Source organism: Eleginops maclovinus, chromosome 2, assembly GCF_036324505.1.
Source record: "Eleginops maclovinus isolate JMC-PN-2008 ecotype Puerto Natales chromosome 2, JC_Emac_rtc_rv5, whole genome shotgun sequence".
In the NCBI taxonomy this organism is placed as follows: domain Eukaryota; kingdom Metazoa; phylum Chordata; class Actinopteri; order Perciformes; family Eleginopidae; genus Eleginops; species Eleginops maclovinus.
Window position 1 is genome coordinate 6,752,377 of NC_086350.1, and position 27,523 is coordinate 6,779,899.

General features: G+C 39.5%; 1 protein-coding gene across 1 annotated transcript in view; it reads left to right on the plus strand.

The window, feature by feature from the left end:
* Positions 1-9,012: 9,012 nt before the first annotated feature.
* ppm1h (protein phosphatase, Mg2+/Mn2+ dependent, 1H) overlaps positions 9,013-27,523 on the plus strand; it is a 29,898-nt gene continuing 11,387 nt past the window's right edge. The window contains exons 1-6 of the mRNA XM_063875848.1: positions 9,013-9,475; positions 18,489-18,654; positions 20,566-20,922; positions 26,367-26,479; positions 26,636-26,720; positions 26,889-27,007. Coding sequence (XP_063731918.1) covers positions 9,135-9,475; positions 18,489-18,654; positions 20,566-20,922; positions 26,367-26,479; positions 26,636-26,720; positions 26,889-27,007 — 1,181 coding nt within the window. The 5' untranslated portion in view covers positions 9,013-9,134. The remainder of the gene's footprint in view (positions 9,476-18,488; positions 18,655-20,565; positions 20,923-26,366; positions 26,480-26,635; positions 26,721-26,888; positions 27,008-27,523) is intronic.

The window sequence follows — 27,523 nt, forward strand, 5'->3', positions numbered from 1 at the left end:
ACAAAAATGTTGATTTTGATCAAACGGAGATTTGGAGGACTTGGCAAAATTTGATTCCTGTTGGTCAGTAGTGAACAAGCGAGCCAGAGTTTTTTTGTTTATAAGTGGTTAAGCCATAAATAAGTCATAAATACAGGAAGTGCCTCAAGCACTGTGATCAGACGACTTAGATGAGGAGCCCTGCTTACATTGCATGCAGCCTTCCTCTTCCTGGTCCATTGTTCTTCTTCCATCGTCCTTGAAAATAACACATCTCTATTTACTATTGTGTTGTATAATCAGCCCCCAGGGGTCATTCATTAAATGCGAACAAGCAGGTCTTAACATGCAAAATTTGAAACCCCATTAAAGCACATCGGGTGCTGACCATGTGAACGAAGTAAAATAAACAATGTAAATAACAGTTAAAAGAACGTACACTCTTTACCATCATATTCTTGTTTTGCTCGTGTTCATTTCCTGAACCTTTTGTTTTTCTTGGTGCAATACATATACTGTTTTCCTTAACAGGATCCTTGCTCAATTGTTTTACCTTGTCTATTTCCACTTCCAGTCTCATCCGTCAGCACTATTCCTGTGACAGCTCTGTCTCCATTAGTTATTGTTTCCTATAAACACTGTTGTTTCTGTTGCTGAGGTCCTCGAAAGGGTGACCAGAGGTATTTGACTCCTAATTAAGACCACCGTAATGTGGGCGACAGGGTTGTTACGGCATGCAATTTACTGTTCTGCTTTGCTCACATTTCAAAGAATAATAACATAATTATTTATAAATTCAAGAAATTAGAAGCAATCAATTGATCTGAACACCAAGTAGCCATGCATAAAGCTCCTTACTATTGTTACTGATGGATATTGAAATAATCAATGGTGCAAAGTAACTATTTTTGAAATACTTGTACTTTACTTGAGTATTTCAATATTTTCCTACTTCTATTGTATTCCACTACCATTCAAAGGTAAATAATGTACTTTGAATGCTGGACTTGTAACAGAGTATTCCTACACTCTGCTACTTCTACTTTTACACAAGTACAAGATCTGAGAACTTCTTCTTCTTCCCAAGGCCAAGAATCAACCAATCAATCAACTGTACTTGTACATGTACCAACTAGTGTGTGAAATAAAATGTTTCAATCAATTAATTTGGAAAAGAATATAATTAAGACTGGAAACCCGACTGCTGCAGCAACCTAAAAACGTTGATGTTATTTAAATAAATACAAATGTGGCCACACTATGATCACAAATAAGGAAATAAGCTGGTAAAACTTACATCAGTTTCAAAATGCATTCCCTGTGGAAAATCAGTAGGATAGAAAAGTAATTTCCTCAATGTCATCTGTACAGAGGACTTACTGGCCAGGGTTTCCTCAAAGTGAAATCTGTTCTGCACCGCCACAATTAAAGCCTGCTGTCAGAGAGTGGGGCAAGATGGGATAATGTTTGAATACAGTCACGGCGCACACTGCTGAACAATCCTTCCTCAGAAGTTTTGCTGGCAATAAGGTGATAAAAGTAGTTGTTATAAAAATAAATGCTACGGAAAGAGAAAGTCAACAGTCACATACTTCATTTCACACCTCCACAAATCAATCCATCTTATGTGAGAAGTGGATGGTAATATGGAATTGTCAGTGTGTGTGTGTGTGTGTGTGTGTGTGTGTGTGTGTGTGTGTGTGTGTGTGTGTGTGTGTGTGTGTGTGTGTGTGTGTGTGTGTGTGTGTGTGTGTGTGTGTGACGTGTAGAGGGATTAAATGACATTTTTTCTGTGGCAATTTCTATATCCCCCCCTATATATCCCCCTATCAATCCATTTTTTCATCCAACCCATCAAACAATTGTGTATTTCTGGCTCCTCTGCAACTTCACTTTTGGAATTTTCTGCACGCCTCTATTCTCAAAGAAGTGGAAAGGTCACACCGAGCTCTTGATAATGAAATGCGCTTTGATGTGCCGTAGGATCACAGGATGAAGGATGATAAGCTCGCTGTGCATAAGTCCGAAACCAGGTGGGAATCAAAGGCAGAGGCAGCCAGGTGAGATGAGAGGCTGCTGGACACGTTATGTAATCCTTCATCCAGCCTCTGTATGTCATTAAACCTGCGTATACAAAACATACACAATAATGGGTTACAGCTTTCATCAAAAATGTAAGGATTAAACAATGTAATTACGTTCTTATGCTAAAATTGTTTCAAGAAGCTAAACCTTACATAAATATATCAGGCTCAAGGTATATACTTTAACACACACAAAAAGCTTTAGCTTTATTACTTAAACAGGCTATGCTTTTTGGGGGGGTTTACTCTTTCCTGTAGTGTGTGATACAGATTTGTGTGCATGTAAAGGGTCTGCAAAGGCTAAAATCTCAAAGTGAGGGAGTTTCTCGCCCACACATTCCACCTTTGGTTACCTCCATAACATAAAGAAATCACTCATTTACACTCGCACTTATATTGGCAAGCTTTACGACACATTGTACGTGACTGACTAAGGGGTAGGCAGTATGAGAAAAATAAAGACCTTTTTGAACATTAAAGCATGGAAATATGTTACAAAATATAAATATGAACCTGAAAATTAGCATTATATGTCCTTTTTTTTTGGATCCAAGCCACCTTTTACCACACACACACACCAACCACTGAAATAAAATGAATATGCGATATCGTGTCACAGCAGGGTCCTTGCCTAGAAACCAATAACAGGTAAATTGGCAGCCCGCTGATCGATGATAACTCGACCTTCTCTGGTTATAAAAGCCCAACTTATAATGAAATCGCAAAACTATGAAGAGTTTCTCTTAATGCCTTCCTGCCCGGTTAGTGCTAGAGCATCTTGTTCCAGCATCTGACAGAGGTGAGCTGTTGCCTTCTGCGAAATGTGCTCTGTGGGATTTTATCCAGTGTTCTTATCTGACTGTAGGCCCGTTGGCAGTGACCAGGGTGATGTGGCTGGATGTCAAGCCCACAGCTACATTGGGTTGTCTCCAACAAGAACATTGCTTTAAAAAATCAGTCCCTCCTGTACCTGTTTTTATGCATGGTGGAAATCTACCAGTCCTAGCGTATTTGTACGGTGAATTGTCTATCTTTTATCAAAACAATTCAGGAATTAACTTGGTTTAAAGAATGGAAACAACTACAAAATGAGTAGCAGTTATAAATGACTGGATTATAGTCAATTGTGTGTTGCCTTTTTACAAAACTATAATAAAAAGCTAATTCCTAACCTGATTTCACTTTAACGAAATGCTGATTTAATGTGGTCTTACCAGCCAACATGCCCCCCTCCATGTAGCATTTATCCTTTAATTTGTAATCTAAGGGCTTTGAGTGGCTAAGTGGAACCCTAAAAACCCCTTAAAATATTCCTATTAGTACCCAAATATGTGCAAACCTGGAACAGAGTTTGTATATGAGCATGTTTCGACAAAACAAGGGCACACTTCTCTCTGTCATTTTAGGATTAGAATCTTTACCAGCACACATTTGCTCCAAAGGACAATATCCATGTGGTGGTGGAAGAAAAGCAGGCCTCTTCCTATTCTTTGACAAAAAGCATAATCCCTTTGCACTGTGTAACAACACCACATGTGTCACTTGGCTACAGGTGATCTGCTTTATGCTAATGTGAAACAATAAATTAGAAGAGAATTTCTCATGCTAATGGCCTACATAGAGCAAATGTAGTTTCAATCATAGCATCTTCAGGCAGTGTGTTTGCATCTGATATACAAAGTTGGCACTTTAGATGCTATCTGTTAGCTGATCGTTTTTCAGTGACTGTTCCGCTGGTGCCACACTGCGGAAACTCTTTGAAATCAACAACAACTCCCGACACTGATTGTTTTTTTATCCCCTGCCATCATGTAACTGGAATGCTGCATTGATCCCAGGAACACAGTTTGATGTTAAACAATAGTTTCCCACCATGTTGTTATGAGCTTTGGCTGCAAGTCATTTCCATTTAACACTCAACCGATTCCCTGTATTTGTAATTTTCATTCACTCGATGCCTTCTTGTGATGGCTCTTTGTTCAATCGACCAACATGATGGAAGAGACCAAAACAAATTATTTGGGCCGCTGTATCAAATCTTTCATTTTTGTAGAGACAGATTTTTGATATGCAATATCTCTCTCAAGTAATAAGAATAGGATATAAGATAGGATATAGGATGCATTTTATTGGGTAAGTGCCCTCAACAAAACATCACATAAATGTGAACAACAACAACAACAACATATGTATCCTGTTTTTGCTGACCCTAACTTCAACTTTTGAGGAAAAATGTGCTGTTTTTCACAAAGTGAGGAAGGCAATAACAGAGTCAAATGGGTCAAAGCATCTTAACACCCCTTGACCTTCTGCTCTGGCTGATGGGAAAGGAATCTGGACACATACATTACTCACACTCACAGTTGAACATCAGCACCAGCCCTGTTGGTGGTGTGTAACCAATGCAATGTTATTTGCTCATTTAATGTGCTCAAAAACACATTATACACGTGTTTGGGTTGGTTTGCGTGGAATATATTAACAGGAAAATGATCCAATGCAGACATGCAGGAATATGCATTTATATGCATTCTTGTATTTAAGGCAACACACACATGCAAATGCTGCACTAAATCCAAGATATTCAAACTAGTGCTCAAATAAGGTTACTCAGAACTCTGGTGGCCCTCTGCTGGTCAGAGAATGAAATAACATTCAATAACTCACTGCAGCAGAAATCACAGACACAGACACAGACACAGACACAGACACAGACACACACACACACACACACACACACACACACACACACACACACACACACACACACACACACACACACACACACACACACACACACACACACACACACACACACACACACACACACACGCAGCAGAGTGAGAGTTGTTTCATATGTTTTTTAAGTTTATGCTCAATAATTAGCTTTATAATAAAATAGGTAATTAGGTTAGCTTTGCAATCATGCCAAACAATATCTAACATCAATACCACATTTTTTAAGGATGGAAAATAATCCAGAGATCCACAGACACCGGCCACTACGATCAGGCATACTCACACATCGGGTCACTACCTCCAGATTAACCTCTATGAGTGTGTGTGTGTGTGTGTGTGTGTGTGTGTGTGTGTGGCCGTCTGTCCATCTGTGCATCAGCCATTAGTTGAAGAGCTAGCAGGCTTATTATACACACGCACACGCACACACGCACACACGCACACACACACACACACACACACACACACACACACACACACACACACACACACACACACACACACACACACACACACACACACACACACACACACACAGGCTTAAACAGAGGTATTGTTCAAGCCTTCTTGAGCCGGTCAGCATCATCATGATCCTGTGATGAGTAACACAGAGACAGGGCTGCAGCTGAAGGGAGATGATGAGCAAAGAGCGGACAACAAATAGAAACTACTTCATTAGCATTCAGCAGAATGGTTTGGATTGTATCTTGGCAATTAAATTCTTGCAAAAAAAAACTAACTTTAATGACTTAGCTTAGGCTTTATATGTCTCTCAAAGGAGATTTCACATTTCAAACAATAATTTGGTTTTATTTTATTGTATTTCATTTTTCATCAGATGTCATTTGTAGCTTTGCCAGCGGCATGCTTCTCCGAATCGCAATGTCTGTCTGTTCACTGGAAGTACACTGTACAAAGTATGTGGAGACCCAATGTTTTTTTCTTTGTGATAGATGAGCATCTCATTTCAAATCCATTACTCTGCAGCTAATAACAGCCTTAATTGTCTGGGAGGGTTTTCTACTGGCCTTAGGGAATCAGTGATGTCAAACACAGATGTTTGGTGATAAGGCCGGGCTTGCAGTTGGTATTTCAATTAATACCAAATGTGTCTAATGGGTTGAGGTCAGAGTTGTGTTTATGCCACTTATAATATTTAATATAAAAAACATATAGAAACACATAGACTTCCTTTTGCAAGAAGGAAATGGCATTCATTGCTCTGTGACTGATATCTATGACTGCCTAAGGTAGACTACATCCTCTCCTGCACCCCGGCTCACAGACAGGCATGTTGTGTGTAATTAGGTCAATAAAGCTCTTTGCTGGCAAACTCGTGAATTATTGATCAGATTGAGTCTGCCAATTTGGCAACTCCACTTTGATTTGAGTTCATTCATTTGCACTGGAGACATTCTGTATAATGAGTGAGCTCATGGTTTAATGAGCATTCTTTGTATGTGAATATAAATTAAGTTCAATAAGCTTGGTTTGTATTTCACTTTTGAACCATAAACTTTAATCCTTACATTGTATTTGTAATAACATGAAATAGGCAGACAAGAAGAAGACAAATAGCTACCATTTGAATTTTCCCTGTGTCTATAATTCATATTAAACATATTCATAATGTTTAATACGGCATTCATTCATAATCAAAATGCTTTAAATGAATAAGCATTACATGTCGTAAGGCATTTTATAAGGAATTTTAGGTGAAAATGTAATAATTCTTTGTAATTACTCGTCAGTCACCAACATGTTTTTGTAAGTCCATACCTTTGATGCATTATAAAGATAATGCATTATACTGCAAATAGTAAATGATTATAATGCAGTCAATTATGTATTACAATTATTGGAATAACAACACACTGTAATCCTTATGAGACATATCAGTGAGTGACCAGCAGTTATAAAGTATATGATACATTATAAGTCAGTATAAAATGCTCTTCAATGTGTCATGAGTTATAAAGCTATTTGTGTTTATGTCTAATAAGACAGACATAATACGACACTTTCTTAAATAAATTCACATATAAATTAACAGCTGAATAGATAGCTTTGCTCAACTCCTCTGATAGTCTGTTTTTGCACAGCCTTAAAAAGCTTGCTTAATCATTACCATGTAGTAGAACCGTGTATGGTTTTCAGACATTTCCCAATGTGAAGTATTATTTCAGTATACTGGTATGTGTGTATGAGGCAGGAGGTGTGTGTAGTGAGAGCCAAGATCGATGACTTAAGACAAACAACAACATAACTGAGAATTATGAGAAGACAAATGACTGGCTGATACTTGAAAGAGAAGAATGAAGTACATGAAAACCCTCACAAATGCGCATAAAAGAGATGCAATTAGTTTTCCTGAATCAGTTATAGTTGTGATTATGATGCTAAACAAGTAGACTTCTATTTGAAGGCTAATCAGACGTCTGCCAACTTTCAGTAGTCTGTTGATAAAAACAGTCCCTGTCTGTCCAAATGGCAAACATGTTCCAGTGAACCTTTGTACTGAATGGATCTGAATCAATTCCCTGATGAGTGTAATGGTGCCAATTTGCGTCAGTCTTTCATCATTGTAAGTAGAGCAGACTTCTCAGACTTTCATTACTTTAAATATAAATATAGTTTACTGTATTAATCCCCTGAGGGTTTTTTTTTTAACCTCATAACTCCCAGATGATTAAAATACACCAAGTTTCAGACTTTGCCTTTCATCACTGCTGGTCCATGCATAGAGAGAAGCCTGTGAGTCTGATCTGTGGGTTGGCTGGTGAATAGACTGCGGTATTGTATGACAGTTCATTTTGTGAGGCTCACTTCTCCAAAATGCAGCTCTAAGTGTGTTTGTAAATTCACGAATGTCTGGACACACATCCTAAAGTTCAGATTTTAACCAAGTAAAGGCCAGAACAAAGTAACTAAATAATTTGAAACGAAGAGTAATGACAAAAGTGATACTCCACAAATCTGGCCATATATATTACAGAAAATATGTCTGGTTTTAACTTTTATGTTGTGGGTAATGTAACATTTTTCTTTGTAATCAGGAAAAAATGCAGATTCTGTGAGTAGAATAAATGACCCAACCTAATTTGTGACCATAGTTTCAGTCTCTTGGCATCAGTGTTTGAGGAAATAAGGATGCCACAGTCAGTATCATGTCACAAATCTCCTTTGAATTGGTTCCCCTTTATATAATCACATTATATCTTACTTACCTTTTCTCAATTTGCTTCTTTTGCTGCTTATAAAGCACTGACTGTTGTTTTATTAAACGACAAATTATTGAATTGATATTATAATGTGACTTAGATTAATCTTCATATATATATTGCATTAATTGATTGTATTCTGTTTTAGTTTTCCCCTCACAGAGCAAATACTAAACACTGTTTTATCAGCTTAATGCTTTTTACAAAGTGCTTACAAACCTGTTTTTTTAACGGGTAACATGTTTATAAAATCCTTCCAAAAAACGATATGCATTGCTTCTGTTAGTCGTATCAGGAACCCCTAGCTTTAAAACATAATGTATTCTTGTAGGCCTATAACTGTGATTGATGGTGACAGTATTTTTATGCAGCACCATGCCTCCTAAATCCCAAATAATTATATCAGGATTTGTTTTATTTGAGTATTATAACAGTTGAGAGGATTACCCTCAGGGATTTAACCTTTATTTTGGTTGTAACTGACGCTGGAAATACAGTAAGTAACACTGTGGGGGTTTGTACTGTAGATGTAGATGTCTTTTCTAGATGAGTTTTTGCCTATTTCAAAACATGTGTTGTATTTTTTAAAGAGATACTCATAAAACAAAGAAATTGGTGTATTTTCAATGTTTTATGGTCATTTTATTGTTCTATCACCTTCCTCATGAGCAAGCCAAGCCCCGTTTTTGGTCAAGAGAAAGGTTAGCACTTCAATACTCAACTACAGACTGGTTTTAATGAGGCTCATATTTATTCAAAGGATAGAAATGGATTTCATACAGTCTAGTGTCTCCACCCTTTAAATATACAGTCTATGGTCTCCACCCTTTGTACTGTATACATCTCTGGTCTCCACCCTTTATAAACTGTATACAGTACAGTCTATGGTCTGCACCTTGCTTGCAGTTGCTTGCAGGAGGTAATCGTCACTGCGGGATTACCCACCTTTGACCTCCGGCACTGTCAACAGTAAGCTGCTCACTGAGATGCCACAGCGACCAAATCCACCAGCAGCAACCGGTTTGTCACATGACCAGCGTGCAGCTCTGTGTCTACTGTGAGCCTTTTTTATTTCCGCGTTCACGGAGGCAGCGCCGGGCTGAATGAGTGAATGTGTTTTTACAGCTGTGTGTCTACCTTTCACGCCGCCAAACTGCGTTGCCCGTGCGGGAGGAAACTCACGCAATCGCATTGCCTGGACCCACGCTGCAGCAGGACCATGCTAACGCGGGTGAAATCGGCGGTGGCCAATTTTATGGGAGGTATGATGGCTGGTGGATCCAACGGAGACCATCCCGGAGGCTCGGATCTGCCGCTGAAATACCCGTACAGCAGACCGGAGTTCCTGGGTCTGTCCCCGGACGAGATTGAGTGCTCGGCGGATCACATCGCACGACCGATCCTCATCCTGAAGGAGACCAAGCGGCTGCCGTGGTCCACCGGCTACGCAGAGTGAGTATATAACCTGTATGCGTCCATCTTTTCTTGCACAGCATCCTTTGGAAGTGAACGATGAGATCACCCTGCACAGAGGCGTAAACATGAGCGCTTTTGTTGTTATTTCTGCAGGAGTATGGGAAATAAAAGGAAATAGGCCAAGGTGCATCAGCTCGCACACACGCATATCTCTATAGCTTACACCACAGTGTACAGTTTCGTAGTATAGGACAGGAAAACAAACACACTAGGCCATAAAGCTGTATTATTGTGATGGCGTACCTCATGAAAAAATATTATAAGCTGTCTGTTTCGCAACATAACTGTAAGAAAGGACATTTTTTTTTAACATTATGAGATCAGCAAAACTGAAACTGAAAGGTTTTATTGTGAATAGCAACATGTTGTATGTCACTTTTTACGTGAGACATGGTGGGAAAGGTCTTTTAAATAGACACCAGTTTTTACCCCTTTACCTTTTTCATTGCTATAGTGTGTATATGCAGTTCAGTTTAAAGCCAGCAAAACCTGGTTGGATCCCTTTACATGTTTCTGTAAAATGGCTCACACAGTAGCTGCTTTTGGAAAATCAGGTTTGAAGCTCTGCTCATTCAATATTTGCCTAGTCAAAATGATCCTTCTTCTACTTGAAAACTGACATCAGAATTGCACCGGACCTGCTGTGAGATCATCTGTTTTATAAGGGATATCACTTCTTGCTTTTTGGCGTACCTTATCAATTTGGCTTCCTCAATCGTCCTGCCAAAGCTGTAATAAAGCTAGGTTTTATTTTGAATAGCAATAACATGTTTTAATAACACTTTGTATATGAGGCTAGGCAGTAAAGGTCTTAGAAATATTCACCAGTTTTACCACTTTACCTTTTTCATTGCTATAGTGTGTATACAGTTCAATGTCTAAGTAAAGCCAGTAACCTGACTGGATCCTTTACATGTTACTAACATAGGACACACCGTAGCATAACTTCTCATAGAAAAGCAGTTTTGAAGTTTTGCTCATTCAATATTTGCCTTGTCAGACACTTAAAACCATCTTCCTTCTACTTGACAACCGACACCAGAATTGCACCAGACCTACTGTAAGATGTTTTATAATTGATATCACATCTTATGTTTGGGCGTACTTAATCAATTTGGCTCACTGCATCCTCCTACCAAAGCTGTAATAAAGCAGGGCTGTCTTTCATTTTAAAAGGACATATACAAACAGCGTTTAGTGCAGCAGCCTGACTCGTGAAAAGCTAAGTTGTCACTTTGCTTCTGTAAACTGTGCAGTTAGTTTTGGAGTGCAGCTACAGCAAAATGGCTTAGCATGAGAAACAAACTTGGGGAAATATTCCTCGAACGTCAACAAGCGGGCGAGGAAAGCCAGGATTTACTTGATTTGCATGCTGGTTGAAGGGCAGGGTGCTCTACAACAACTGCCTCAGGCAAAGATGAGACCTGTTTCATGCAAACGAAACCTTTTCACGTCATGTAGTTTCATCATCTAACGCTCGAGAGCACACAATCACTTCTACTCATGCAGTCCCAGATAAAGTATCACTGGTAACTCTGGAGGTCACAACTCAATCCTTGAGCAATCCTAACTACACAGTGTGTGTGACACAGCAGTTTGTGGACCTGAGTTCATACACTCACCAAGAAGAGTTAGAACGCTCTGTTACATTTCCAGTTTCTCTGTTAGTTTCTTTGAGTTTGAGTTGTTTAAATTATGACGTTAGACATTCAGTAAGAAACTCAACCTCTTTCTTTGCAACTAATGTTTCAACTTCAGCAATATAAATGTCATCTTGGGTAAGCCGTGGCTTTGACACCATGAACCAGGTCAGTTTCACTCCCTCAGGCCATCATTTTTTTGTTTATAAGAAGAAACAAGACATTTTACTTGCAGATGGAGAGAGATTATGACTGCATCTAAGCTATTATTCACAACCACTATTCATTAGGTGGCTATTGTTCCTTGTCACAGTTAATGGTTTGGAAAGGATTGTCAAAACTAGTGGAGCCGCGCAGTTTCTCTGAGCTCAAGGTGATGTATTCAAAATGATGGTTTGTCTGACCCTCAGTTTAAAACCCCATTGAATTTGATTCAATGTAAAACACACAAAGCAGCAGCAAATCCTCACATTTCAGAAACAGACATTTGATTCAATACTTTGCATGGTTACATTTCTGCTGATTGAGTAGTTGATGATTTGAAAGTGTCAGCACTCAAACAGATCTAAGTGGTCTCTTCCGCCTACAGAATGAACAAATCCTTTGAAATGGTTTGATCCTCATACACGCCTCTCGCTATTCTTCTTTATGCTAATCTGCCATGAAGAATTTTTAATCTCAAGACCTAAAAGAAAGAAAACCCTACACACTCGTGTGTTCTTAAGTAGGTTGCATAATTATAGTTATTTTTAGAATTATTGCTAGTTTGCAGTTGAAACATTAAACTCATACTGACGTTTCCATGTCTTCTAATAATCATTTCAATTATATTGTACTATACAGAACCATTGCACAGCCCTGCTTCATGAATACTTGCCACATCAATATCCATGTGTGTGTTTGTGTGTGTGTTCAGCTTGGCGTAGCCTCATGAGCCATACAGGGGATTTGTCAACAGCTGGCTGACCAGCGGGCTCTGTAGTTGTGAAATCTCACTGCCAGTGGAGAAAACCTGAGCCCATATGAGATGATGTGATGTCAGGGTTAACAGGGCCCTTCACCGATGGGTCTCTCCGACTGATAACACGCCAGGATAGATACTGGCAGTGCAATTGAACACTTCATTACAGCTTATTGGGTAGCACTGCGAAGGGCTTTAATAACTGATTAGCTTTAACTTTGCATCTTTATATACATCTTTTAGTTGTATTTGTATTTATTATATTATATAATGGAGCAACTGTCACAAAACCCAATTTTCCCCATGGGAGAAACAAAGTATTTTCATTCTTATTTTGATTATTATATACTTCCTTTGAAGCAAACATTGTTCAAATGAAATCGGATAGGTGACTGTGCGCATTCTGCCAATTTTAGTAAATGTCCAGACTATATGGGACAGTTATAGTTGTCCTTTTTCACCTTCCTTGTCTTTTTTCAATATCCTGATATTTTTTACCCACATTTTCGATTTCTAAAGAGGGTTTTATTCGATCGAAATTGATGAAAAACCATCTTGCCAGATGAATTCCACCTTCTTCTCTCTACTCTTTTCCCTTCATACCCCTTTATTTGAGTGGGCCTCTCTACGGAGGTTATCCTGGGTTATTGTGTTGCACCCTGTGGAGAAAGGAAGAGCAGTTGAGGCTGATTCTGATGTCTCGGAGTGTGCGTGCACTGTCAGATCCGGTGAGCACCATCATTTGAATGGATCAGTGGGTATTGCTCACCGCCCTCTCTTCTCCAGGCCTCCCTCTTGTAGACAGACTGCATTTACTGTTGATTTTCTCTCCAGTTGATTTCCACCCATCATGTGTTTTGGTCACATTGTTTAAAATGTGTGACTTCTGTGTATTTGTATTGCTTATGTCACCCAACTTATTATTAACCATTTCCGTTTTAAACTAAAGTTTCCCTTTCTTCCATTACTTCTTCAGATGCACTCAACGGAAAAAAGTGATCTATTAAGTATACATTAATCATGAGTTACATCCTTAGGTACATTGATTACTTAACCTGGTTTATGTTCCTCCTTTTATGCTGAACATAGTTATGTATGTTTCCATAAATATAAAAAAGATGCATAATTGGTTGCAGTCATGGGAAGAGAAAATGGACAGTTGAAAAAGCGAGGGAAACTCCTCATGGCATTAGTAAAAGTTTAACCTAGAGTATTCTGGTTTCTACAATAAATGGATGCTTGCTATTAGCATACCATATACTATAAGTCATAACATTTCTATCCAGTGATGAAAGGAATATGCCAAAGCCAAATGCTTTCTTTAGGAGCAAAATGAAGAGGTTCACTAGGAACTGTTAAATCTTGTAATCAATATTCGAGATCTAATTGTGTATCTAAATAGGATTCACCTCAGCTCCCTTTCTCCTCTATGTCTTGCCTCTTTATATCCAACTTGCTTGTTTGGGTAGGGGAGTGGTGGCCCTGAGAGGTTAAATAACAAGTTGTGACAAAGCTTTCCCATCATTCACTTACTCTTTCTGACGAGGGACCAAATTAATCCTGAAACCTCAGCGGCAGTCCCATCAATACTTAATCAATATGTGAGTCTGTAGGCTAAACACTTTAGCATCACCTCTGCTCACTTCATGCTTTGTCTGCAGGTAAGCTTCACAGTGAGAGGGTATGAAGACTGTAGTTTGACATTCTCAGCATTAATGTATAATTGAAGATAAATAAAAGCTGCTGCTTAACATTGATCATGGATTTACAAGATAATGAAGGGTTAAATATGATTCAATCATTACTGAAATGCTATTAAAATGCGTGTTCTATATGTCCTTAATCATACAGCCGGTCAATCCCTTTATTATTTCCAGTCATTCTTCCCTCTAGAGAAGCTAAATGAACTCAATGTTACCACTCAACTGTGGAGAGGAAGCACATGAGCAGCACTTTTTATGTACAAAGCTTCCCAGTGCTCAATCACATGATGCAGCACATGTTCTTGTGTTGTTCCCGCTACATCAACACACTTCATCGGATCGCCCTGAGGCGGAAAGACGTAATGCTCTTTCAGTTCAGTTTTCCCTAGTGTAGCTTGACTATGAGTTAGGGTGAGATTGCCATAAGCACGTGAATTATCTTTATTGTTCTCTTACATAATGTGCTGGAGGACACTGCGATGTCACAACAGAAAGTAGCAAGAGCATACAACCACACAACTAGGATGCAAGTGAATTGAAGAAATACAACAAGAAAGAAAACAGATAGAATATAGTCCACTTTATATGTCTGATTAAAGAGGACATATAATGCTCATTTTCAGGCTCGTATTTGTATTATGAGCCTCTACTGGGACATGTCTCCATGCTTTAATGTTCAAAAAGCTCTTTATTTGTCTCATACTGCCTGTGCTACCGCACCTCTTTTCACCCTCTGTCTGAAACCAGAAACCAGTCCGCTCTGATTGGTTAGCTGGCCGACTGTTGAGATTGGTCAACCCCTTTTTAGATACATCAGCCCTAAGCCTATCACATAAAATGTGTTTGAGCGCTAGCCAATGGAAGCATGAGGATGTTTGCCTTTTCAGACCATTTACATGCACAACAATCTATCTCACACACTACAGGAGAGGGAAACTCCAAAAAGCATAATAGGGCCTCTTTAAAAGCACACAGCAGTAATGTTTTCTTCAAAAATAAGCTTGAGAATTTACAATAAATACACACAAGTATATATTGGATTAAGTACATTAGGAATATCCGTTACATTAGAGGTTATTAACCTGTGTTTTGGAAAGTCTGTAGTCTGCCTTCAGGTCAGAATTCTCTGGGATCTTGGTAACACTAATGTGTGCTTTTAGTTGTGCAGGAAGAAAGATGATCTAGACAAAAAACATGAATCTAGTTTCAAAAAAGTAATCTCAATGCCAAATATCTGTTATTTCAGTCAGACAACTCACGTGTTTCATTAATATGTTAATTAGAAGCAGGATATAGTTTGAGTTTGGCGTCTAGGCTCGGGCCTCATCGCTCCACATATTAACATAGAACATTGAGTGATGATTAGATAACTAACCCCCCGAGCCTACAGGTGGAAGCTGGGGAGGAAGCCGGGGTGGTGGTGGGGCAGGCGAGCATCGCCAACGTGAGCGCAGAGGAGCAGCAGCGAGGTGAACACATCAGCAGCGTGGAAACAGCAGTAGCAGCAGCAGCAGCAGCATTAGCGAGGCAGAAGTAGGCGGATCCAACAGCTTAAATAGAGCGCCAGATTAGGAGACTATGTTTGGTTGGTTGCAAGAGGGGCGTTATGTGCGAATGCATCATTGGTGCTCGAGTTGACTGCCTGAACTAGCTCGCAGGCTTCGCCCCATTTTTGCAAAGTTATACATTCAATGTTTATCCTGTTAAGCATCAAGGAGATGGTACAGATTCACATCACATAATTGACCCGTTGGTGACTGATAAGGCCTTTGGAGTAAAACTTCAGCTCAAGTGTTACTGAAAAGAAAGAGATCGCCAAAATGCACGTACAATGTAGGTTACAACTCTGACAGAGTAATTAAGGTCGTGTCATAGTCTCAGACGTGAAGAAATGAAATGAGGTAACTGAATTGGACAGCGCTGCTCCCGGACACAGACCCTGCCTCGGGGTCTGGAAGGCTCTCCCTCTCGTTTCAGAGATGAAAGGCCCGACAGCTCATCTGTAATCTTGTGATCGTCTGAGGTCATACGAACATCGCTCCCTGCAGTGCTTTGGTCTCAGACATGCATGATGAAGTGTGTGGCCTCTTTTCATTATGAGGTTAAGAGAGAAGTCAAGGAACATGTTAACTACATATACACTGTATACCTACATTGGTGGTGAGCATTTTCCTGACTAAGTGATGTCATAAACTGATTTTTAAAGCTTGAATAAAAACTCAAACTATATGCACAATTTCAGAGTTGTGGCACAATCTGAAACCAAATGCTACCTGGAACGTTGGCAGTAATTTAAAGTAACACTTTGTTTTAAATTTGGTTTTCTCTTAAACTGTTGTGACTAATGGAGCAATAATTATATTACAGTGCAGTCATCCCAATGTCCAACAGTTGAGTAGGGTTTGAGTTGAGAAATACCAGTTTGACGGACAAATGTGTGCATTTATTATCCTTTTCTGGAAGTTTCAACCTCATCTTATGATTTTAGTCAGTGGATGTGGTTTGCACTGTTGACAATCATACAGGTTACATTCTTAGTTCATATTATTCATCATGTCATGCCCCATTTAGGATGCGGAAAAAACAGGAGGAAAGTATGTGTTTGCACAAATGATATGTGCCATTTGCTGAGCAGTTTTTTGCTTTTGTTTAATTGTCTTTATCAGCGACGAGGTTTGTAAAGTGATAAAATCGTTCAATTGATAGGTCTATAAAAATATTGATTCATATTTCCCAAACCCCAACATGAAGTCCAACAAAGGAAAACAGTAAATCCCTTTTTCTAAGAAACTGGAAGCAGCTTATATTTGACATTATTTGTGGGCAAATTATTGTTGATAATTGTGTTTTAACAAATTATAGATGTGAGCGTCTTTCTATACTCATATAAGTCTCATCATCATTACAATAGTTGGGTAGCTGTGCTGTCAAAATAAGCGTTTACTCTGAAGCTGTCTTATTGACACACGACAGGGAGTGTGCTATTTTTAGATTTCAGGACAGGGATGTGGTGAATAGCCCTTTGTGTAAGACTCCAATTAAAATCAGTCATACTGAGTAAAGGTCTACTCGGTCCACATCCTGATAGTTTTACAACCAGCAGTGTTTTCCTAGCGACAGAGGATCTCTGCTCTGTATGTTCCTCCCTATTGGGATTATAAATGTAGGATCCTCCATCGGGAAGAAATCATAACTAACTCTCACATCAACGCATAGCCATATAATGTCTCATTTAGTGGATGTTGTTCTTACTCAAGACATTGCTCAAAGAAATAGAGACATGTTACCTGTCTCTGTCTAGACGGTTGTCTGTTGAAGTAAAACAGGAACAAATTCCACAAACATACACTTTCCAACAAAATAATATTTCATTTTACTCTTTGTTTCTGCATGCCTCTTGTCTATCTGTCATCCTCAGCTCTTATTTTATAACATACCACATTCTCAGTATTAATAGGGCCACTGAATTCTTTGCATCTTCCATAAAGGAGAATGCATGGAGCATTATTTGGCAGCATATGCTTGTCCATAACCACAACAGCTCTCAGCGTTGTACAACCGGCCAAGTGTCATATTATGCAGTATTTATGTGTTTATTCTGTCCTCTCATACATGAGTAGGTCTCACACTGAGATGTATATGCAAAGATTGTGTATTTGCAGATTGTATCTTCCATGTTTCACTGTGCAGTCATCCTTTATCGTAAAAAAACAACAAACTGCTGTTATATAGGAGGATCTTTTATCGCCCTGAGAACAGATTAAAGGTCACAGCTCGAAGTGTTTAACAGGATATTGAAGACCTAAAATAAACCGTATTAGTGTATCAAGGCAAGGCACAGTAACCTTTGTGGAAGTTTAAACCATGACACAGCTGTTACTGAAATGTTAGGTGGGAGTGCTTGAAATGATGGGAGTGGAGAAGACAAGTGATCTTCTTGGAAATAGTTCATCCCTCGGACTCCCCTCCCTCCCTCCCTCGGTCTTTGTCAGGGAGTATCTCTTCCTGTTTCAAACTTCCATCTAGTCAACGTCACCACAGGATTGCATGACATTTTCTCCCTCTTTATACACTTCGATTTTGAAATTGTTTTCCACTCCAGAAAAAGCTCAAGTGACCCATGATCGTCACTGACTAACACTTATGCATTGTAAAGTTGTAATTGTTGATGGCATTATTTTGCAGAAACATATTCATATAGCATATTAATTGATGCTAAGCTAACGTTCTGTTTTACCATCGACTGGCTATATCTTATGTTTTTTATTGAACTGTCTCTCAAAAAGGAAGAGAGGGACCAAGTATTCCCTTTCTGCCCTTTCAGTTTTCCACGGTTTAACCATAGTATGTGTTTTGTTCTGCCTGTACGAAACATTGTTGTACCGTTTTAACAAACCCTCCTTACAAATAAGCAGCTATTTCTAAGGACCGAAAGCATGAAAGACAAGTTATAGTATAAAACAGTTATATATTCATTATTTAAACGTATACCTATGGTTTTATCTTACATAGTAGACATATCATGGCCTCATTTTGCAGTACAAGATTCCTGGATTTCTTTCACAAAAACATTCACCTCTCCAATTTATGTGATGTCATTGATTGAAATTATTTTATTTGTCCTGTTGCACTGAGGTATGTCTTACATTCCCTCTTTTGTGTTCTGTTATCCCCTCTCTATCTAGGGTGATCAATGCAGGAAAGAGTGCGTTAAATGAGGACCAGGCCTGCTGTGAGGTGCTGGTGGTCAAACGGAGACCTACAGGATGCTCCACACCCAACCGGACCTCCATGGCCCGCAGGAGGTCTTCCCTGCCCAACGGAGAGGGTTTGGGCCCCAGGGACGGCAATGTGAGTCCAAATACCAAATATCCTCCTTTCCAGGATCTTTTACTAAGATTTTATTCAGCAGACACATCTTCAATATGACAGGAATTCAAACTTGAGGAGAAAGATGAAATTAAATCAAATGCAAATTTCCTGAGCCAACCTTTTGATATCATGTTAATACTGTACATAGACTAAGATCCTCGACATTCAGGCATTTACTCACCCTTGAATCCAGGTAATAGTGGCTGTAGTCCTTGAATGGCCCATGAGGCTTGCTGTTGGGACGCACTGTCCCCTCATCCCGCCCCATCAGCAGTTTATTGGTGCGTACGGCACAGCGTCCTTTACACATCACAGCCTTCAGCGCTTGACAGCCACTAAAATAGGCAGGTGAAAGCAAGCACAGAAACATGCATATGGGCTTTTAAGTGAGACCACAAAACATATTTACGAAGGTAATGTGAATTATAAACTAGCACTGTTTTTGACACACTTTATCCAGCTTCTGACAATGGTTGCTCCGTCCATTTTTTGATACTAACTTGAAAAAAACCCACTGAACACTGATGTCCATCTCCTGTGGTTTGCTTTGTAGACATGCACTCAGGGATTTCTGTTTCCCTCACTGCTCTTTAGCTCTAACAGGTAATGAAAAGCACTTGTTTTCCAAAGGCAAAATATATCTATATTAGGTAATACTGCGGATAACATGTCCCCTTAGCCCACCGGTACTTTACTTAGACCCAGCCAGAGCCTACAGCCAACTCATGCAAGTACCTCATGACTCAGTACTGCAGAGGTAGACCATAACAGTTTGAGCTTTTCTAATGCTCTTTGCTTGCTTCACAAACTCATGTTGTAGCATCTGCTTGCACTATATTTAGAAAAATCTGAGTTTTTTGTTTGTGCAAAAATATACGCTTGCAATGATCCACACTGACACAAAAATGCAGCATAAACCCTGCCCCGGCAGAGGAAGTCTATTCCTCACACGTACTGTATGTGTGAGGCCTGATGAGACATGTGAAGTAGCAACTGTCAATACTTTCATTATTTGTGATTTATTACTTAAAAGAGAGTCAATTGTGTATCTGAACAGACTAGTAAAAGCATGGTTATTGGCTTCAGGAGGGCTGCAGATCATAGAGTTGCTGCATTTTGGAAAACATTCCCATTGGACACCTTCAATATTTAATCCCATATTATTATTTCAATGACCTTTATGCTTAAACATTTGAACATGTATAAAGCCTTAAACACCTGGGCCATGCAGCTTCTGTATGTGGTAGCTGTAAAGTTGGTCGAACATGTTATTGAACAAGGCTTTCTGTTGTTCTGGTCACTAAGATACTGTATCTGTAACCTTTTGGGGTTTTGGCCCTTTATCCAACATCAATTTGTTACCCGGCCAGAGGTTATATATAATTAGTCTTCCAGGTAAGGAACCGGAGTGGTTAAATCACAACAGTGCAAGGATTAAGAATGACCGTAACAGTCTTTTATAGTCTTGGATGATGCGTCATTACATTTCATTCCTTTTGACAAAAAGAAATATACTCATTCAAACCACTCCTTAGACTTATCAGAAGCTTGATGTCATTTTTGTCCAAGCATCCATTTAGACATTCTTATTAAACCTTGAAATATTTGATGAGCTGTTATCATCTTCTGATAGTAAGGTATATTATTGAGGAAGCATGTGATGACCCCTTCTGGTGAATAACAAAATGAAAGGATGGCTAGTATTCTCAACCGGCAGACATAATGATCATTCACACACTGGATGAGGTTATGTATTAAACGAAAAATAGATTTCCAGTCTCTAGTGAGGGTGCATAAAGGTCTGACAGAACTCCTCCACACACTCCTCCATTGACATAATTGCTTGATGTGTCATTGTCTAATGTTTGTCCGACTCTTATCTGTGTCCAGGACGGCTCTGAAGAGTTAACCCTCCACTACTGGGCGCTGTTCGACGGCCACGCGGGCTCTGGGGTGGCTGTAATGGCTTCCCGCCTCCTGCATCACCACATCGCCCTGCACCTTCAGGAGGTGTTGGAGATCATCTGCACTCCGAACCTGCAGCCCCCTACGTGCCTCGGGGAGGAGCTTATCAATCACCACCTCACCCCGACATCCCAACGCGCCCTCACCAGGGCCGCCTCGCTCCGCGGCGCTGCAGGGGCTCCGGGCTCACCCAGTACCCCACCCACACGCTTCTTCACGGAGAAGAAAGTTTCACACGAGAGCCTGGTGGTCGGCGCCATCGAGAACGCTTTCAAAGACATGGTAAGAGGCGTGTGTGAAGACAAAACCTCAAAGTGTTTAATAGAACGTGTTGACCTTCAAATGTGCAGTCAGAACACTACACACACATTGACGTTGTAAAGACTTTCCCTAGCTCCTTGTGTACTGCTTTAGTTAATGAATTCCCATAATTCCCCGAATAATTTAGGACTTCCCCCTGTCAAATCGCCAGGAGTAGTTACTTCCATCTATGGTTTTATGCGTATTTCTAGAGAAAGGCTAGTCCTGTCCCTTTTCCCTAAACATAAATCAAAGCTTTCCATATGCTTTGCTTGAAAACAGCTAGTTGCTGAAAAAACTGAAGAAGGAATTTCTCAACACTTGAAACCAGTGAAAGGACACTCCAAACCAATCAGAAAATGTCACTATTTTATGATCATTTAAATCCTATCCCTTGTAGACTTGAATTATGTGTTTCAATTGATTGTACACTTTTGGTGAACAAATATATATATCAAAACAATAATTAAAAAAATCCCTGCACCTCTCTGTTGTGTCTAGAATACAAAAACGAATAATAATAATAATATATTCAAAATAAAGCTAATTTACATACCATGTTTCCTCACAGTGTTGAAAACTGCTATATAATAGGATAAATACACAATATAAATAATAACACATCCTATTGGTAAATACATTAATTGCTATGAAATTCATAAGGATGTTTTTAGAAGAGATTCAAAAGATGGATTTATCAAGCCTAATGTCAGCCGGAAAATTCTTCCAGAGTTTTGGGTCCAGGATTTCATGAAACCAAACATAACTGTCTAACTGTGAGTACAGCAATCAACCCAACATTAAAGTATGAACATGTAATACCCAAGATTTAGATTTGATGTCAGACCAGCTGTGTGAAGGCGATCGCTCAGTCAGTCAGATAACACACACGCAAGCCACCTGGCCTTGCTTTAAGTGGATTCTGGAAACTTTCCTCATGCAGAGGCCAAGAGATTAAGACCAGACAATGCAGGCCTGCCCGACAGACTTTGAGGGGGAAGAGGTCAAAGGTCACCTGACTTCAGTTTGGGGTTTCGATCAACACTGTGTTTTATGTTTGTCCTCTGCTGGGTTGAGAAACAGTTGGAGAGTTTAAAAGTCACTCTCCTTCTTTTGAAATCACTGCGGTTTAAAATGTTGTAAATCATAGTTCGCTTTGGGACAGTGACTGAGAGTATAACAACTAAACAACTGTAAATACTTTAAGTGTTGTTTACAACCAAAGCAGAGGCTCCTCTTCAAATGAAAGACAAATGTACACATAGCATATTCGAGCATAACCATGTGATTTAAAACAAGACCACAGTAAATCAAATATCTACTAACAATTGAACCCTATAAACATATACTTCATTCAAATATATTAGAGATCGCACAAAATGATTACAAGGAGTAATATAGACACTCCGTTATCTTCCAGTAAGTCCTGACCCAGGTCTGGAGAATTCTTTAAAACATGTGTTATAGGTGAGATCATTTGGGGAGGTAAAGTGTTATCTTGATAGAGGGCAGTGTAGCTCAATAAAAAATCCATTACTCAGTGCAGCTGGTGCTTACACATCTTCCCCACTAGGTGGTAGTGTGCAATCACCTGTTCTTACAACACTTCAGGGACATTAAAAGGGAAAAATTGTATGGGGGCATTTATGGCTTGTGTAGGCGTACTTAATGGTTGTATAAGGATCGTTAATTAATTTAGAAAGGTGTGATCTGATTATATGGTTAATGATGAGGTGATTGTGTTTCACAGTCACAAGGTTTTGTGAAATACAGTTGCACTTTTGTTTTAATGTCACAGGGCACGATATTGAAATTATGATCCACTTAAACACTACGAAGTCAGTGCATATTCTAATTTCACATTGCCAATGTAACTTTGCTGCTCTTCTCTCCGGATGTCTGTATCACAATCATGCCTGTCCGCATCTCCCAGCAATCAGCAAACATCTATGTCTCACTCTACTTCCCGTCTCTCTGGCTCTGAGTCTGCACTCTTTACCCTCTGTGTCCTCTCTCTTTATTAAAGGGAAATCCACCATTTCAAACACTGCAGTTGATGTCATGGTGTAAATCAAACAGTGTAGGTACACAACTATCCAACAGTAGTCAGGAGAGTGTCTTTAAGAAGCTATGCATATACTGTACATGTTGAATGGATTTCCAGTTGATTGCATTCATAGTGCTTTACGTTTTGTATTCAGAGTCCAGATATGAGATAAATGATGTAACCACCTGAAAAAACTATACTTTCCTCCTCATTTTTCATGTAATAGATGCAAACACATGGTACACAATTAATCCTGGAACTAAAACACTGTCACTTTTACTTTTGATGAGTTGCTACCCAAAAGTCAGTCTTGTCATGACCTCCCCCCCAAAGTCCTCCAGTCCTAAGAAAGTCTAATAAAGCTCATTCTTTAAGATACTAGGAAGTGTCAGTGGATCTTGGGAAGGTTTGGTATCACTCTAAATCTTTGTCGTAGAGTTCACCGAGTCTCTCTATCTTATCAGAAGGATCCGCCTTTAATTCTCCTCTGACACGACTCATTACATTCCTGTGGGAGCGGCCGGTGTGTGCGTGTGCGTGGCCGATAAACACCCAGGGATGTGTAAACATCAAAAACAACGTAGCGACGAGACAAAGGCTTATAAGTCAAGCTGTTGGTTACAGAAATCGAGGCGATGGCATCACCAATGTTGTTAGATCCTCTTTACTTTAAAACGTTTATTTGTGGCCTTGATACCTGTAATCTCAGGTTGAAGTATGGAGTACTTGGCATTTAATCACTATCTATTTTAGGACTTACCTAATGATGTGAGCTATCAGCATTAGTTTTGTTGTCTATTCACTAGCCACATATTAGCTTAGCTAAGCACAGAGACCAAGATGCCAGGAAAACAGCTAGCATGACTAGCCTGTGAAGCTCAGTGTTAACCATGACAAATCTTGTTTGTATATTCTGACTCCAGAAAAACAGAATTCAGGATCTGAAATACTCATGCAACTCTTTGTAGAACGACAACAGTTCATACCATGCTGTTGGGCAGATTTGGTTATCTTTAGACAGAGCCAGGCTAAGCTAACCTTTCTGCCTGTGGTTATATCATTTATCACATTTATTTTTCTGTCTTACTCTTGACATAAAGCCACAAATATTACTTCCCAAAATAAAAACCTATATCAAGTTACCTTGAGACTTATTGTGGGCATATTTATGAACACTGGAAAGACCCAGGCTTGAATCCTACTTCTACTTATGCTAAGCTAAGCTACCTGCTGCTGATCTTCTTTCGCTCAGAAAAATGTGTAATTCCCAAAATGTTTAACTATTTATTTGAGTTACTTTAATTGTGAGCATGAGATATGATGTTAAGCATTAGCCTTCAAGAAATGAAGGTTAATCAATATAATGTTTCAACAATTTTTGCGAAGAGAAGTGGGTTATAACCAGGGTTGCCAGTCCTAGTTAATAGTTAATACTACTAATGCATGAATATTGACAGTTGCTAAGTCAATATGTGTGTTTCAGCAGGTTATTAATGCTCTATATTAAAGGAGCATTAGCAGAAGAATTAGCCCAAAGGTCCTTCTTGCCCTCAAAAACAACTGATGTGCCACTAATTTAGCTAATCAGTTAAAATGATGAATTCCCTTAATTACCGGTCTCACCGTTCACCCTCAGAGTTATCCATCTTTCCTGATGTTTTTTCTGCCAGCGCAGCTCTCTGTTATCTTTTCCTGGCCTAGTAGCTTCAGGCTGTCATTGATTCTGCAAACTCACAAACACATAACACTACAAACATCATGAAGAGGTAGTGTTTGGCCTGACCTGTAGCTCATAGGTAGTACAGTGACTCAGCAGCAGCTTTTGCCAATGGAGTCAAACCATCATCTTCAGTAAGCAAAGCTTTTTTCAACCTTGCTTTGAAGACGGTGGCCTTTGTGACAATATGTTGAATAAAATAGCAAATACTGTACCTATGAAACAGTAACAAACTACTACACATCACTTAGAAGTCTTTTAGGAAGTTTAAAAACGTTATAAACATGATTGGTTGTTTGGATAAGAGGTTTTCTGTGTTTTAAGTGCTTATTCTTGAGGTTTTATAACCCTTCTTTGGTTGTTTTCAAGGTTACTTTGGTGTGTCCTTGCCCATTGTATTCTATTCAAATGGATTTTAGGGAAGTATAATTAAATATGCTTATGTTGTCCTTAGATTAGATTTTCCTTCATACTTATAGGGCGATTACAATATGTATATTATTCTCTAAATTAGCTTATTTTTCATATGATGGGAAGGGTGTGTAATCTGGAAAGGAGCAATAAAGAGTTACATTTGCTGGTTATTTCGCTCAGTTGTCAGACTGTTCCTTGCAGAAGTGGAGAGGAGAAAGGTGTGGATGTTTATGCCGGCACTTTCATTATTGAAGACGTTGCCTGCAGCAAAACGTATTGGATCCAGGGGGGAAATATGTATGGTTTGCAATGGATTCATAATTCATTCAGGGTGAAGGACACATTTGTTCCCCCTTCAGAACACACACACATTTCTGCAGACATTCAGAAATACACACACCCCAAACAAACATGCTACTTCTGTCAAAAAATCCTCATAAAAATACAACACACAAGCATGCAAAGCCATACACATGTCCGATTTATGCACACATATGCAAAACCTTCTACACACACTTGCACTCTCTCAGAGAAACGCATACACTACACAAACACACACATTCACAGTTGTAATCAGATGGAGGTCGTCAGCGGCGGAGCAGAAGGCGACATGCTTTAGTTGGTTTAGCATTCCTCTTGGGAAGACATGTTAGGGAAGGCCTCCTGCAAATGTGTTTGCCGACATCTTTCTTCCCGCTGAATCTGTTAGAGGTGACGGAGGGAGGCGCTAGGGGGGACATCGATTTTCTCTGGATAACTTCATACTTCTGTTTGCCTCTGAAGACCTCTCAGTATAGCAACATTAAAGGGTTAAACTAAGTGTGAGCAGCATGGTTCAAATATACGTTAGCATTTTGATTAATTCGCTGACAGGTTAATCATTCATCTAATTAATGAACTGTTAGCTTGGGATTTTTCAAATCACTTTTTTTAGTTTAATTAGCAACAAATTAATCTTGGCTAATTAACTGGTGTAATAACCAGCGGTCCCACCTAACTTTCTTTCCTATCCTTTTGGTTTCCATTTTTTGTTTTTTATTGCTCCTTGACTTATGGTGCTGTTGATGGATGAATTCATTAGGGTACTATAATTGATAATAGCATCGTGGTGTGTTTTAAGTATTCTGGCATTATTTGATTTGGAATGAGGTTCTTTGTACTCTGTTATGATTAGACACATGATTGCGTTGCAGAGGATGTGTTTGTGACCTCATCAGAGGACTCATTTGTGTGTGTGTTTGTATTTAGGATGTACAGATAGAGAAGGAGAAGGCCGTCTACAACATCTCAGGTGGCTGCACTGCTCTGGCGGTCGTCTATATGCTCGGGAAGCTCTACGTTGCGAATGCCGGGGACAGCAGGTGAGATAATAAGCACAAATTAATTGCAACTTTTCAGAGACACAAAATGGCATTATCTCTTTTGTCGGTCACCTTCTCGTGCCCTTCAGTCAGCAGGAGCGACAGTGTCCCAGCTTAAATAAACACAATATTGTTTTGTCTCCCCCTCTTCCTCAGAGCTATCATTATCCGGGCAGGGGAAGTCATCCCCATGTCAGCAGAGTTCACACCCGAGTCAGAGCGACAGCGACTGCAGTTCCTGGTAAGCAAGAACCTGTCTAGTGAGCACAGCTGTCAGATATTAGCAAAGCTGACCTCCCCTCTCTTACACTGCCGGCTCTCTTTGCCAGCTTAATAGACTATGGAATTGTTTTTCCTATCCCCTGGGTATGTCAATCTTCTTTTTCTGTTTTCTCTTTTTCATATTAAGGCTTACATGCAGCCCCACTTATTAGGGAACGAGTTTACACATCTGGAGTTCCCGAGGAGGGTCCAGAAAAAGGAGGTGGGGAAGAGGATGCTGTACCGTGACTTCACCATGTCAGGATGGTGGGTGGACTGATTTAAAGATTCCTTGACTAATTTACTGATTAAATTATATTAATGCACAAGGGACACAACATGTAAACTGTGATGATGATCCCACATTGTTTTTTATTAGCCATTTGCTATATGCAGTGTGTACATCTTAACACCATTTATAGCTCAATAATTTCAGCTACCTCTCATATAAACATGCCTACAGTACATTACTTTGCGATTATCTACCTGTGGGCGATTTTCTATAATCTGCCCCTCAAGAAATTGCCAATAATAGTGATTTCTACCCTATTGAGTGTGCAACAGTGTAAAGCCGCTCAAAGCTTTACTCTGAGTAGGAGGCCAAGAAGTGGCCTTGACAGTTTCTGCTTCTGTGTTTGAAAGGCATTTGAAATGGAATATGTGGGCACAGCAAGGACAGCTCTTTCTCTTTCTGCGGAGAGAGAGAGGTTAAAAAAGGTCAAAGAGATTTAGGAAAATGTGTGAGAACGAAGAAAAGTGAGAGATATATGCTGTAAGGACTGA